Source organism: Porcisia hertigi, chromosome 6 (assembly GCF_017918235.1).
Source record: "Porcisia hertigi strain C119 chromosome 6, whole genome shotgun sequence".
Classification (NCBI taxonomy): Eukaryota; Euglenozoa; class Kinetoplastea; order Trypanosomatida; family Trypanosomatidae; genus Porcisia; species Porcisia hertigi.
In genome coordinates, this window is record NC_090565.1 from 300,013 (window position 1) to 315,314 (window position 15,302).

Here is a 15,302-nt window from a genome sequence, read left to right on the forward strand (position 1 = left end):
GTAGTTGTACCCCCCCTCCCCCCCAAAAAAAATAACAAAACAAAAAAATCTCTGCCTAATCCTCTGCTTACACCCAGACGTAAGCAGAGAAGAATGTTGACGCAGCGAGTGCGAGCTGCACGCATTCGTGTGATGATATGAGTGTATCTTTGAGTGTCGTTGTGCCCCTCCTCCTCCCCTTCCTCCTCCTCCCCCTCCCCCTCCCCCGTGTGTGTGTGTGGAGGGTGCAGGGCTCATGTTCTCCCACACCAGTAACCAGTCGGGGGAAGGGAGGGAGGGTGCGGAGTGTGACACGTGCGAGCCGCTGTGATAGTTCATCTTCGTTCATGGACGGCACCACTGTCTCTGTGGTCGCAGAGCTCCTCATCACACAGCCTCCCTTGTCATAGCCATGCCCGTCGACATCAGTAGAGATACATCGCGCTCACTTGCTTCGGTTGTAGGGGGGGGGGGGTGTGCTGAAGCCCTTTGTTGTTCTGCCCGAAGTGCTTCTGGCATTGACGAAGGGGGAGAGTGACGGTTGAGGGGGAGGAGGAGGGGAGGAGGAATAGGGGACGAGTGCTTGGCTTCTCCCTCACACGCATACGCACACACGCACACACAGCCAGTAGTCTGGTGGGACACCCCCTCTCTTTTCTCATCCATCCCCCCCCCCCCCTTCAAGCAAGAACAGCAGTACCAGCAACAGCAACAGACAAAACAATCCGGCCACAAGAAAAGGGCAGGGAAGAGGGGGGGAGCGGTGTGTGTGTGTCCCCATTGTGTTGCAGGAGCGCTTTTTTTTTGTTTGCTTCCTCCTCTCTCTCCCATTTTGAAAAAAAAAGAAGCGCTCATTTTTTTGATTCTCGAGATATATATATATATATGGATATTTATAAACTCGCTGTTTCTGTGTGTATGTGAAAAAAAAAACAGAGTTGTTCATCTTCGTTACGGGATGGGAGAGGTGCCAGTTTGTGGGGTGGTCTCTTGGGTAATATGTGTAACTACCATGCGGTTATCGGCGTGTATGTGTGTGTGTCTGTGTTGGCGGACCTCCGTTCTGTGTACCACCGCGTGACCCCCGCTGACTCTACCCCCGCCTCTTTTGTGTTCTCCCCCCCCCCTTTCCTTCTCTTGTGTTTGGAATGTGTTTGCGTCCCCCTCCCTTCCACCAAGCGCACGCCTTCTTTGCGCCGTTTTTTTTTCGCTGACGGACGCATGTGAGGATTGACCGACACAGCTCTGCTTCTCGTTGACTCTCCCTCCCTTGTCGGTTGCCCTTGGCTTTAGGACACACACACACACACACACACACACCACACACACTTTCTGGACGTGAGGGTGTGGTGTCACATCGGCGGTCCTCTTCCTAACTTCTTCTTGTACCCACACAAGTTGGATAATTGAGGCGTAGGCCATGTGAGTGGATCGCGGGTTTTTTTTTTACCTCAAACGCGGTCTTACTGTAGCCCGTCTCTGTTGCTTCGAGGAGTGCAGCGGCAAAAAGAGGTCACCAGCGAATCTTCACAAGATCCCTGCAGCTTCAGGGAGATGATGATGACAGTGGCGACATCGGATCAGCGCTTTGTTGAACTCCCCTGAATCTTCAGGTTTTCTCGTGTCTTTTTTTTTGTGGGTGCCAAACCCCTCCGGTTTTCCTCATCCCCCCCCTCCCCCCAATAATCCATCTGTGAAGGTCTGCACCGGTTTGTGTGCCGCTTGGCGGTGTGCCTCGTTCTGCCTCCGCTTTACACGCGACCGTTAGTGCGGCGGCGTTCTGTCGTACATGGTCACATCTATGCAGGTGTGTGTCTGTCGTGCTCCCCCTCTTCATCTCCATCTCGATCTTTTGCTCCTCGTGGCTTCTCTCTCCCCCTCCCCCATTTTTTTTACAGGTGTGTGTGTGTGTGTGAAGTTGTGTGTGTGTGTGAAGTTGTGTGCCTCCCCCCCCCTCTCTCTCTCTCTGTTTGATTTGCCTTCAGACTTTATCATCACGCTCAGGCAATGAAGACTTCGTCATGTGGGTGGCAGTCCCCGCTCTCGGGGGCGGTGTCCCAGCCGCCGCCACCACTGCCACCATCGCACCCACAACGGCATCATGAGCAGCACCACGAACAGGTGCGACAGTCCAACTCTCATTTTATGTGTCTCCTACAAAGGTTACCTGAAGCTTCTCCGCAGCCTCAGGTGGTTGTGCGCGCTACCGTTCCCGGTGTGCGGGATGCTACTGTCTCGTCGGCACAGGGGCAGCAGCGGCCGACGCTTCAGTGTCAACGTGAGGATCTGCAACACCGATGTCTACCAGCTCGTGACATGAGGGCGATGATAGCGAGTGGTTGCGGCAGCAGCGCCGTTGACGACCCCTCTCCCCCTGACTTTGCCCAGTCTCCGACTGCTGCCAACGTGCCGGGGCTGTGGTCATGCGAGAGCTCTATTCTGCCGCACTGGGGCGAAGACGACGGCAGTCCCAGCGATGGCACGTACCGGTCCACCACTGCCAGTTCTACGATCACTAACGGATGTGCTGTCTCATCGAGACACGGTGCCTCCGTGGGTTCGAGCGACGATATCGCGTCCCTGGCCGACCTGCAGCGGCGGGTGGCGGCTCAGGTTGAGAGGCGCACCTCTCGGCCCCCAGCAGAGTCAAACGCTGTCTCCATCAACGCCGCTCGTATCTCATCATCCTCGTGGACGTCGTCTTGCGGGTGCCCGACAAGCTGCACGTGTCGCAGCGACACCCCAGACGACATGGCTGGTGTCATACCGGTTGATGTGCATAAAAGGACAAGTCGGGCGTCGCGTGTGTGTGTTCCAAGTCTGCCACGCATCGGCCGCGCGGCTGTGCGACGTGGCGCGTACGTGGACTGCGAAGTAATGGCGGCCCAGGACATGTCCCACTGCAGTGACGCCTCTTCAGAGACAGGCGCAACGCCTGCGCGGTGGAGCAGTGACGAGGACGGCGGAGACTTGTGCAGCTCCTGCCGCCACCGTTGCCGTGATGACAGTACGGCGTTCGGTGGCATGGACAGCGAGGATGACTCGCTGTGCAGCGTCTGCAAAAGTCACGCACGCGCACGTGCTGTGCACCGACGTGGCACTGCTGCGCCATTTGCCCACCGAAACGACCCGTTCAGTGAGGCCGTACGCACGGACGCACTCTGTCCGGAGGTGCCTCCATTACTACACCTCTCCACCCAAAGGGCTTCCTGTACTGGACAACGGGGAGGCCTGAGCGACGCTGCAGCGGTGGCTCATCGCGAGCGTGCGGACAGAAAATTCGCATACATACAGAGGGCTGCCGCATTTGTCGGTGGTGTAGATGATCATCGCCGTAGTGCGTGCGATGACGTTGTGGCACCTGTCAGAGAGCTCGAGCGTTGCACTGGAAGCACGCAGACCGAGGCCGCAGCTGAACAAGAGGTGACGGAGGTGAAGGACATCACGGCTCCCCACAGCGGCGAGGTGGCGTTGCCGTTGCTGCAGGGCGAATTGGCCAGCCTTGAGGCTCGTACGGCTGCGCAGCAGCAGGCGCACATCGATGCAGTCACACAACAGATGCGCATGTACCATGAGGAGGCACAGCAGCGCACGCAGGAGCTCATCGATCTCCAGATGCAACACCGGCAGCAACTCGAGCAGCAGCATCTTGCGCAGCGAGAGGAGGCGAACGCGGCGCGGCATGCTGGTGCCCGTGTCGACTGCGGCACCTCCCCGATGGAAACGGCCTTCGCTACAGAGGCGGTTGATTCAACGCAGCAAGGTGCTCTGTCTCGAGTGTCACCACGACATGCTGTCGGAACGCAGCACTCAGACAACACTCTCGAGCTGTTGACAGCAACGCGCACCGAGGCCGCGTCGTGGATGGCGCGGCTGCTTCTCTCCATGGAGGCCGAGAGGCGTAACGCGGTGCTGCAGGACGAGGCCGAGTCTCGCGAACAGCTCCTACACGTGATTGAGGAGTCCTCTCGGTGTCAGCTGCTGCGCTGTCAAGCGGAGGTGCTCTACTGGCGACAGGAGTGCGCCGCGGTAGCCCATCGAGCTTCCTTCACACTCGATGTACGCGAGCTGGCTCTACGTGAGCGGCTTTCACGGCAGGAGCTGGCTGAGGAGGCTGCCGCAACTCGACGCGATATCATTGGAAACCTCGAGAGGCAGCGGTTCCAAGCCGCGGAAGCGGCTGTGCACTCTCAGATGAACGTGCTCAAGGCTGAGCTTGACGAGACGCGATCCAAGCTTGTAGTTGTCGACGCCGAACACGCCGACACTCTTGAGCACGCGAGACAACTTCGCCTGCAACTCATCCACGCGCTGCGCATGCCCACGGTGACGCTCCTCGATCGATCGATGGCCTCTTCAGAGGCTCGTGGCGGCGACAGTAGTGGTGGTGTCGCTTCCGCCTACGCCTACGCCACTGCGACAACAGAAACGGAGGACACCCACACGCTGGGCGCGCGTGGATACGCAGGTGAATGCGATCATGGTAGTTCACCAAACGTTCTCGCTTCTTCACCCACCAAACCGGGCACCGGCTTGCTCGCCCGGAACACTGTGTGGAGCGGCATCCACGACGGGCCTAACGACTTACCTGTGCATCGGCGCTTCGCCCGAGCGCACCAGGAGGCACTGCGCGTGACCCGGGCACAGAGCCGCACCGTCTGATGACCCCATCCCCCCCTCCCCCCCACCCTTCCTTCCGCCAGCGGGGCGGGGGGAGGGATTCTTCCTGTGTGTTGAATCGCTGCTCTTCTCACCTCCTTTCTGAGTTGCCCCACTTCTAGTTTCACTTCGTGACATGACGGTGAAGAGTGTGTGTGTGTGTGTGTGTGTGTGTGCAGAGTGGCGCGTGTCGGCATCTGCACCCCTCTTTTTCTTCCCTTTCTTCATAGAAAAAAAGACAAGTAACTGCCATAGAAGCCGTTGAATGAACTACCGCTCTACCCACCGAGTGGGGGTGGGGGGGGTGGAGGAAGACCTCCTCGCCCCTCCCCCCTTCTTCTCTTCTTCCCTCTCCCCTCTTTTAAACCCCTCAACGCATCTCTCTCTCTATACAAATATTTATATGTCCCCCCTTTCTCTCCCCTCTGTGTGAGTGTGTGAGTGTGTGTGTGTTACACAACATGTTGGTGTTGGCAATCCTTCGCGTTTGTTGGCAGCGGTGTTTTGAGACGATGCACCCGTTCCCGTCTTTTGGATGACCAGTAGTAGTGTCACCATCACCATCTCTCTGCCTGCACTAGTTCGCTTGTAATCCCCCACCCCTCCTCCCCCCAATAGACACACACACACACAGAGGGGATTGCTGTGTGTGTGTGTGTGTCTATTGCTCGACGCCTAGTTTCGACAACAAGGTGGATTGCCGGCTCTTTCTCGTCACTGGGAGGGGGGTGCTGCGTCTTTCTGAGTCGATGCTTCCGCTCAGACACCGTCTCTCGCTGTCACTACTACCCTTCCTCTCTCTCTCTCCGCCGCCCATTGTCTGTGTGCATATGCACATCCCACGAAGGCCTCTTGCGTCTCTCTCCATACCGGGGGTTTCTTCGCCCGCAACCGAGGGCGTTCCGCTCATGCAGGTACGAGCTACGGGCATCCATGAGCTTCAAGCATCCCAGGCGTGCCGACCTCCCCAGTCAGCGAGGGGCATCTCACAACGGTAGTGATGAGGATCCTATCGTAGAAACTTTGGCGACGCAGCAGGGCCATGGTGGCCATTCCCCCACTTCGTTCTCCTCTCCCGGGTCGCTGTGGCTGCGTGTAGCCTGCGATTTCGCCAGTTGGAGTCGCGGCACCATCTCCATTCATGAGGTGGACTCGTGGTTGCGCTTTAACCCGTACATCCGTCGCGGCTTCCGACGTCGCTTCTTGCGCAAGCGAGAGGCCCTCGGCTCGTTGGTCTTGTACCTCCATAACGAAACGTTCAATATTTTTTCGCACCTCGCCATGGTGGTGGTGTTGGTGCTTTTACTTTTGTGGCCGCCGAGGGCGCTGGTGCTGGGAGGCGGCAGTGGGGCGGCAGACCCCTACCATGGCACAGGAGAGGGCAGCGGTGCCGCTATTGGCCAGCACACGCCAGCGCATTCACTCGTGCATCCATTTCACCGGACAGGAATGGAGGTGCCGCCGTGGCTGCGCGGGCGGGCGGAAGCGCACAGTGCAACCGCCGCGGACGGCAGTGAAGAAACCATAAAAGGATACGTGCCGCCTGTTGATGGGGCGGCATCCCCACGACACGTGCCGAACGACGTCGCTGGTGGTACCGCAGCGCCATGCTCGGGGTTCCGGCTCTTCACATTTCTGCCTAGCGGCTGGGCACCGCCGCCGCTGCCGCCGATGAGCGTCACTGCACGCCTCTCCCTCTCCCTCACACCGCTGCTGGTTGCCTTCTTGTTCACCTTTTCAATGTCCGTAGTCTATCATGTCTTTATGCCATGTTGTCGCTCCCGCCGCGGTTACCAGCAGCTGCTGCAGTGCGACGTCACGGGCGTTGTTATTTCTATCGCTGGCAGCGCGTACACGTACTTCACCTGTGGGATGCCGTGTGTCAATGGGTCTCTTCAAATGTGGGTGGGGGCGCTCATGGCTGCTTCGACGCTGCTGTGTCTCTACGTGCTTGTCTTTAGATCGATGTGTGGAGTGTTGGCGGAGTGCTGCACTTTGGTGTTGCACCTCCTACAGTGGGTGGCGGCGGTTGTCATGACTGCCGCGCTGGAGTTTTTGATGGGCCGTCCCCTCGGCGCTGTGCCGTCCTCGTCAGAGCACCACGCTGGCCAGCGCTTTCTGCTAGCCTGGTTGCAGCGGCATCGCCACTTCTCCTCAGTACAATGCGCTGGCGCGTCGAAAACGAGCACCAACGTCGAGCCGACACACGTCAGCCCGGTCCAGCGCGTCGTTGTACTCGGTGGCTACAGCTTTCTGCACCTGTGTGTGTACATGTTGTTCGTCTACCCGAAGAGTCAACCCGCCATGGGCGGGTTCACGCAAGCCACACATCACCACAACGCCTCTTATGTTTGGCTATTTCTTGGCGGCCTCGCTAACGCTACTCGTTTCCCTGAAGCAGTTGTGTTCCACTGGACGCGAAGTGCAGCACGTCACAACAGGCGTATTGCCGCAGCGGAGGCCGCCGCGTGGTGTGCCGAAAGACTGAGAAGAGATGCTGCTGCCATGACGGGGGAGGACGCACAAAAAACCGCAAGAGGGACCGCTGCAGCGGTTCCGTCATTGCCCGGCTCGGGGGGGCGTCCGCCCCGCGATGCATCCGTCGGTGTCGTACCTGAGCGACCAGCACAGACAAACTCTGCATCACCTCCGTTGTTACCGTCCGTAGCCGCGCCTACCTGGTGGGACTCCCTTTCTGTACCAAAATTTTTGGTCACGTACATCGTCTCCGCTCCCACGCTGGACTACATCGGCAACAGCCACAACATCTGGCACATCTGCTCCACGCTGAGCGCCGTCTCGGCTATCCTCGCCGTATACCACGACTGCATGGAGTACGACCTTGTTCAATGCGGTGGCTGATGCGTGGCGATCAGCCGTATGCAGGGGAAAAGGGGGGAGAGAGGGGGAGAGGGGGAGGGGGGAGGGGGCGTTGTTTATCTTTCGATTAGAGTGAATGTGCGAGAGGGGAGAGTCTCTTCCCCTTCGTCTTCTACCCCCCCCCCCACACACACACACACACGCACACGCACACAGGATGCAGGCAACGCAGTGACGAGATGAAGCTCTGTTGCGTTACCTGAAAGTCGAGTGCATTTTCTCTCACCACCTCCCGGTGACGCCTGCCGCGGTCGATCTCTCTCTCTCTGCGTTAATCAGGTGCATACACATACACACATATATATGTATATATATATATATATGTATAGGTATATGCACTCTTGAAGTCTTTAAGCCCATACACCACACACACACACACACACAGGGTACTGCCAACATAGTGACGAGATGAAGCTCCGCCTTGATCTTTCTTCACATCGCTTCCTGTGCCCCCCTCCCTCCCTTCCTCCCTCCCTCGCTGGTTCTCCGCGTTCGTACTCGCCAAGTCAACTCCGCATTTCGCGCGGCAGCGCGGGGGGGGGGGAGCGGGAGAGGGTTGCGGCTGCGGTGGCGTCTCCGGCCCTCATCTCCTGTCGTGAAGGTTTTTGTGGCGTATCCCATGGCCATCGGTGAATGATGTGCTCCGTACTTCCTCCCCCCCCCTTCCCCCCTCCCCCTCCTTTATCCGGCGACGCTCCCCTCGCTGCTGACATTTACACATGCCCAAAAGGAGAGTGGGTCGAAACACCTTTACTCTCCCCCGATTGCCTGCTGCGTTCTCCTCCTCCTCTTCCCCCGGATTACTCTCTCCTCTATTGAACACGAACCCCCACACGAGGGACACACCCACACCCACACACGAGGGACCGCGGCGCCGTGTCTCGACATAGACTGGTTATAGCGCACATAGAGCTAAAAAAAAGGAGAGGGGGGAGGGAGGCGGAGGCGACCAGCACATTCCTTCAGAGACTCGCGCAACCGCGCCGCTGCGCTCTCTCCCCACACACGCCCTTCAGCCCCCCCACACGCGCTGCTCCTGCTGCCCCTACACCCCGCCTGACAGATACACTCTCCTCACGCATTCACGTGGACCTATTTTTTGTTCATGCGGCATACACACCAATGCACCGACACACACACGACGATGCTCGAACCGCACCATCGACAGCAGCGGCTGCAGCAGGGTCACTGGCCGCTGGCGCGAAGTGCTCTCCTGCCGGCACCGCAACCACAAAGCCCATGTGAGCGGGGAGAGAAGGTTGATCTTCTGTCACATGCATCGCGTCAATCCGACTCTCTATCGATAGGCTGCAATGCAGTCGTTGCTCCTCGCGGCGGGGCATCTCTGGCCGGCAGCAGCCTCTTGACGAGCAGAGCGGCATCGGAGGCACCGTCTCACCTCACCGCACCGAAACCAATGCTTGGTGGGCGGAGAACTGAGCCGGGCATCACCGCTGGTTGTCCGCCCACCAAGCGCCCGTCTTCATGGCTAATGTCCTCGGGTGTCGGCGGACTTACAAGGGAGCTCCCCTCTGGCGGAGGCAACACCAATGCCGCCATCGAAGCCCCTGCTGCTGCTGCTGCTGCCTCGCAGTATCGGTACACATGGCAGACATCCAAGGAAAACACACAGGCCACCACCGAGTACGCAGCGAGCGTCCTTCAAGCCGAAACACTCCTCCGCGGCTTTGAGCGCTATCGGCGCAGCGTCAGCGCCTCACCGCTCACTCACACTCTGTCGCGCCCAACACTCCAACCTGACTCTCGTGAGGCAGGTGGTGGTGGTGACCGTGAGGTGCAGCTTTCCTTTGCTGTGGAAGCGCTAGGGCCGCATTGTGCACCTTCAGATATCACGCCCCATAGGGGGTGTGAGGGCCTAGGCAGCGCCCGCAATGCGACCGCCGCGCAGCTGCCGCCGGCGTCACCATCACCGCTTCTCGCCCCCCAACTCGACCCAGAGGCGTTCGAGCTGGCGAAGCGGCGTGCGCTACAGGTGCTCTGCTGCAACGCTCATGCTCGCGCCGCCTACGTTGTTCAGGGGCTGCGGCTTTCAAGGGCAGTCTACGATGATGTTTTAGGACGGCCAGTGGAGGCCACGAAACGTGTGGTTGCTCTGCAAAGTGCACCAAGCCGCCGCACGACTACCGTCACGCCCCTCAGCGACGGGCCGCCTGCTCCGCCCAGGGTAACGGCCGATGCGGCACCGAGAGTGTCGCACTTCTCAGCGTCGCCCTTACTTGGCCGCGACAGCGAGCGGAAGGAGAACCAATCTCCTGTCGCTGCCGACGCTGTCGGTACCGCCGCTGCTGCTGCGGCTTCGATGCCGCTGATGAGCGAAGCGGAGCGGGTGGCTGCCACGGCAGAGGCGGAGCGCGCCCTGTCTCTTCTCTCCACTATCCGTGCGATGCGGCGACAGACAGAAGAACTCACCGTGTCGCTTCTGCATGCGTGTGGTGAGTGGGGCTGCTGGTCGACACCCCCTGTCAATGTGGATCACGCTCCGGGTATGCCTCAAGGGTTGTCGTGTGCATCACAGGTGCAGCCAAGGGACGCAAAACCTGAGCAGCACCTGTTTGCTGACCTCTTCCTGGAAGGTCCTGTGGTATCGACTGGCCTTTCTCTGTCCCCGTCTGCAACGCTGCTGGGCCTCCGAGAGGAGTCACCCACGGCATATTTAGCAGCTCTCAGAGCGGCTGGGGCTGTTGGCGACGCTGTTGTTGCTCTTGACACACCGCGTTACAGCCCTGTGAACACCTTCGCCGAGGAGTCAGCTTCTCGTCGGGGGCGGGCGTGCCGGGTGCTTCGGCAAGCTCTGGAGCGGCAGCGGCAGCAGGGCTCGCTCTCCACTGCGACAGCTGGTGCTGCTTTCTTGGATATGGCCCTGACACCGCCGCAGAGCGCCCTGCCGCCGCCACCACCGACGTCCGTGCAGCTGGATATCTACGCTGCGCACCAGCGTGCTCTGCGAGGTGCCGTTTCTCAGCGAGGAGGAGGAGAAGGAGAAGAAGCAGCGCAGACCGTTTTAGCTCGTAGTTCGAAGACATCTGGCACGGCGCCGTCAGGAGGTGTAGCGACGCCGTACGCCAGTTTGCAGAAGAAACTTGAAGCTCTGTCCACCCAGCGACGTCAGCTCCAACGCACCTACGATGTGCTCTACGCGGCTGCAGTGGAGGGGCAGGCGACAAGCACCGACCTGCACCCTGACAGTCATCGAAAGGTGCAGGTTGGCAAGGCGATCCCCCCCACGTTCCCCGCGAATGCTGATGCGGAAACAGTGGTGTCTGCCGCGCCCCACACGGCGGAGGCTCCTGCCGGTGCACCTCAGGAGTTCGAGACGCCACTGCCATCGTTGTTCCGCCCCCTCGCTGCTGTGCCGGACGCGCTGCACTCCGCCCCTTGCTCGTCGCCACCGAGGCACTCCTCCACTGACCCGAGCCGAGGCTATCAAGCCTTAGCACTCTCTGATGAGATCCAGTCGACTTCGCCCATAGAGCGAGCAGTTGACCACACGCGTCCCTGGGAAGAGCCGTCAACAATTTTGGAGGAGGAGGAGGGGGCGGCGCCGCCACCGCGGCGGCGGGGTGCTGATTTCTCACACTCCGCGACCACCACCACGCCGGTGGATGGCGACACACCCGAGGCGGAGGCGTGTCCCTCTGGACAGCCAACATCGCAGTCCCCACGAGGTGGGGAGGGCTCACGTCCTGGGAAGGACAAGCCAGTGCTAATGGAGCACCGCGAGGTGCAGGTCCGTGCTGGGAGCGTGGATGGTCTCGATGCTGCCACTGATATATCCCAAATCAGGTCGCATCAAGTGACTAACATGCTGCGGCCCCCCTTGTCGTCCGCCTCTTCCTCCGGCACCGTAGATGCGCGTGGTGGCGTTGTCGGGGGGCGGCCAGAGGCTTGTGAGGCATCGTGGCAACCATACACGAATGCTGCATTATCCACACACCCCGACGCAGCGCACGCGGTGGTGGTGGTGGAGGAGCAGAGACGGGCCGCCAGGCATCGAGAGAGGTGCAAGGGGCGAGGGAGTCATTCAGCAGATACCACAGCCGTTGTCAAGATGGACGACGCTGTGCGACACCATCTCACTCGGTGGATTTCTAAACAGCAGAGGCACACGGGGTATGAGGGAGCGGTGGTCTCTTCGTCGTCCCCATTTCTCACGCAAGAGGAACTCAGCGTTGCTGCTGCGTGGCTACGCGCAACGAGTTCGCCTTCTATCGCCCGCAAGGCCACCAACGCGCCACCGCCACCACCGCCGGCGGCGGTGGCGCGGGTTCTCAACCACGTGTTCCCATACTCTGTGGGACCTGCATCCTATAACGTAGCGAAGAAGTCTCCGATCGCCTCTGCTCCGAGTAAAACGAGCGACTCGAACGGAGGCGAGGAGCGGCAAGCATCGCGCTATGGACAACAGCAGCCGCCTTTGGTGAGTACGAGCTCTACTACCCCCTCCCGTCATTCTTCTTCGGGTGCCTCACCCCAGCTGCAGGCGGCGAGTTTCGGAGTGCAGTCACTCCCCCGTGCGGATTCTGCTGACACTCCCGTCTACGATTGGCCGACATCGTCGCCGGAGTGGTCGGGGGAGGTTTCTGATGGAGATTTCAAGGCGCCCGCTGCACCTCTAGTCCTGCCAGCCCCCGCACTTGCTCATCCTCGTGTGGTGCCGAAGAGCAAACCGCCACCACCGCCACCACCGCCACCACCGCCGCGGAGCCGAGGGACGGACGGTGGCGCCTCTGCTGTACTGCAGAAGCCGCTGAAGCGTAAACGACGCCGTGGCATCTTTAGTCGCTTGTTTAGTTGCATTGGATGACCGAGGTTGGAGGGGGGGGGGAGGCCTAGCGCCCATGTTCGCGTGTGTGTGTGTGTGTGTCTGGTGGAGAGCAGCGTCAGCGAGCCGCAGGTCCTCACTCCCCTCCCTTGCAGAAAAAAAAAAGAGATTCGATCCCCCCCTTCCTTCCTTCTCCCCTCCCTTGATCCCCCCCCTTCTTTTTTTTTCTTTTACACTCTTTATACACCTACAAATATGATGTCCAATCCCCATTCTTCACGGTCACATCACCGGTTGTGGAGAGGGGAGATGATCGGCACGGATCTCGTTTAGGCATTGTGGTGTCCACTGAGAGAAGATGGGGAAGGGCGAAGGGAGGGGGAGAGCCCTGTCCCGCGTTTCACATCTGGCAAATGACTAGACCAAAGATGGGGACCAAGCAAGCGGGGAAAAAAAATAGCAAAGAAAGAGAGTGAGGATGTCATGGTCTGCAGAAGCGCTGCTGTTGGCGCGAGGGGCGGGAGAGGTGGGGAATGAGGGCGGGAGCAGTCCTGCGCATGTGACAGCGGACACACAAGCAGAGGTGTAGCACGAAGCATTAATAATGAAGTGTGTAGGGGCGAGGACATGCCTGCTTCAGGGCAGGATAGTGTTCCCCGCCTTTCACCACTGCTTGAACAACAGCAACAACTCAAAGATGATGTAGCAACGAACTCTTCTAGTTCCAGTCGCCATCGCGCGCCGTGAAGCCAGGCGCGCGTTTTGCGTGTGTGCTCTGGGCTTACTCGTGCACACGCGAATGTGTTCTTTAGTGCCAGCGGATGGTTAAACCCACGCACACATGTCGGGCGGCGGACTCCCCCTCCCCCTCCCCCTCCCCCACTCCTCCCCCCTCCCCACTCCTTCCCTCCCCTTTTTACCAGTTTGTTTTCCCCACCCTCAGCGAGTGAAGAAGGTAACACGACTACACCCACACACACTCCCCCCTTCCCCTCAACACACAGGCACATCCCTCTCTCTCTGTGACGGGGCTCACCCCCTAAGAAGAAGTCTTCCACCATTTTTCTCTTGTTTTTCTTCTCTTCTCATATCATTTTCTCGGCATCCACGAAGCTTTCACTTCCCCTCCCCCCCCCTCCCCTCCCTCCTCCCCTCCCCCTCCCTCCCCCTCTCCCCCTCTCCTCTCCCCTCCTCTTCCCCCTTCCTCAAACTATACTTTTTAACCAGACACACACAGGCACACACACACACATATATATATTTATATTCACACAAGGGGGAGAGGAAAAGGCCCGCATAAATTGGTATCCTCCTCCCCCCCCCCCCCTTCCCCCGTGCATGTGCTCACACGTGTTTTCGCCTCTCTCTCTGTGTGTGTGTGTATGTGCATCAAGGATAGGCACAGTGTCTCATCGCTTTAAAATCTCCCCCTCCCTTCCTTCCCCCCCCCTCCTCTGGCATCCACTCGCGCTCCCCACCTCCCCTCCCCTCCCCCTCCCCTCTACCCCCAATCCCCCTGTTTTACTCACCCGAAACGTACACCTACAAAAAACCACCCGCCCTTTTTTCTTTATCCTGTCACGCGCGCGCGCGTGTGTGTGTGTGTGTGCGTGTGCGTGGATCGTTCATTCTCTTTGTTGCCCCCCCCTCCCCTCTCCCCCGTTTAGCTTACCTACCTCTCTGACCGTGTGTCTCCTCTTATTGTCTTCTGCCTCTACTCTCTCCTTCCTTCCTTCAGCGGACAGATACACACACACAAAACCTCTGACACATAGTCCACACGGGCAGGCGGGCACGTCGAGCCTCCCCCTTTAACTTCTCATTTTCTTTCAAGTTTGCGGTGCACGGCTCCCTTTGTATGGTTACCTCTCTCCCCCTCTCTCCTCCTCCATATATTTGTACATTGTGTAACGGACTACTGCTTACCACTTGCCTTCTTTTCTACGTTTCTCTTACTTCTTTTCTCTCCCATTCTTTCTGCGTGTGTGTGTGTGTGTGTGTGTGTGTGTGTGTACTCTCCCTCCTCTTGTATTTGCCCTCAGCAGTCCTAACTCGTCGTTTTGCTTCGCCTTTCCTGGCTTGGCCTTTCCATTCCACTTCTCTATTCCCTGCCCACTGACCCCCCCCCTCCCTTCTCCTCTCCCCCCTCTCGCGTGTGCGGCAGACTAACCAAAAGCTCAGGTTTTTTTTCTGCGCTTGTTTGCCTCCTCAAGTCCCTCTCTTGCAGTTTTCATCAGGGTTTCTCTTGAGCTTCACCCTGTCTCCCCCCTTAGAGATACACAACACACACAACACACACCTTCATCTTTGAGTGTCTCTCTTTTTTTTTGCTCTCTCTCTGTCTGTGTGTGTGTGTGTGTGTGTGTGTGGTCCTCCCGTGGACGGGTGCTGGTGAAGCAAACAAATTATTTATTTTTTATTTACTTTTCCTTTTTCAATATCCCCGCCCTCCCTCCTCTTCCCCCTCTTCTCCACTGTGACGCTTTTTCTTTGTTGCTTTTCTTCTCTCGGCCACAGACGATCCAAAACTTTCCCTCCTTCCCCTCCTTCCCCTCCTTCCCCTCCTTCCCCTCCTTCCCCTCCTTCCCCTCCCTCCTCCCCTCTCTGGCCCTCAAATCACTTTGCTACTTTCCAGAAGAAAGAATTTAGTGAAGGAGGGTGGGTGGGGTGGGGGTGGGGGTTCCCTATTTAGGCCCAGGTGTGTGTGTGTGTGTGTGTGCATACATTGGGGGTATCGGCATACGCATACGTCCACAGCCGTCTTCCTCTCTTCTTCCACACACACACACACACACACACACACACACACGACATTTTATTTGCATCCATATCCACCTGTATATATATATATATATATTCTATCTCCTCCTATAAAGGTACACTATAGACATATATATATATATATATAAACGGGAGGAGGTGTGTGTGTGTGCGTGTGTGTGTGGGGTGGGTGGGTGGGTTGGTGGGGGCGGAAAGAAGAGAAGGATCAGACAGACAGACA

General features: G+C 58.6%; 3 protein-coding genes across 3 annotated transcripts; all 3 read left to right on the forward strand.

Annotated features, from left to right (window-relative positions):
• Window positions 1–2,124: 2,124 nt before the first annotated feature.
• JKF63_07144 (uncharacterized protein) lies at window positions 2,125–4,641 on the forward strand (the record flags this gene model as incomplete). The annotated part of the gene is made up of 1 exon (XM_067903085.1): window positions 2,125–4,641. One exon carries the CDS (start codon window positions 2,125–2,127, stop codon window positions 4,639–4,641), a length of 2,517 nt encoding a protein of 838 aa, XP_067759523.1.
• A 930-nt stretch (window positions 4,642–5,571) lies between these two features.
• On the forward strand, window positions 5,572–7,500 carry JKF63_07145 (uncharacterized protein; the record flags this gene model as incomplete). Its single annotated transcript, XM_067903086.1, has 1 exon — window positions 5,572–7,500. One exon carries the CDS (start codon window positions 5,572–5,574, stop codon window positions 7,498–7,500), a length of 1,929 nt encoding a protein of 642 aa, XP_067759524.1.
• A 1,162-nt stretch (window positions 7,501–8,662) lies between these two features.
• Window positions 8,663–12,343, forward strand: JKF63_07146 (uncharacterized protein; the record flags this gene model as incomplete). The annotated part of the gene is made up of 2 exons (XM_067903087.1): window positions 8,663–9,797; window positions 9,834–12,343. 2 exons carry the CDS (start codon window positions 8,663–8,665, stop codon window positions 12,341–12,343), a joined length of 3,645 nt encoding a protein of 1,214 aa, XP_067759525.1.
• Window positions 12,344–15,302: the final 2,959 nt, after the last annotated feature.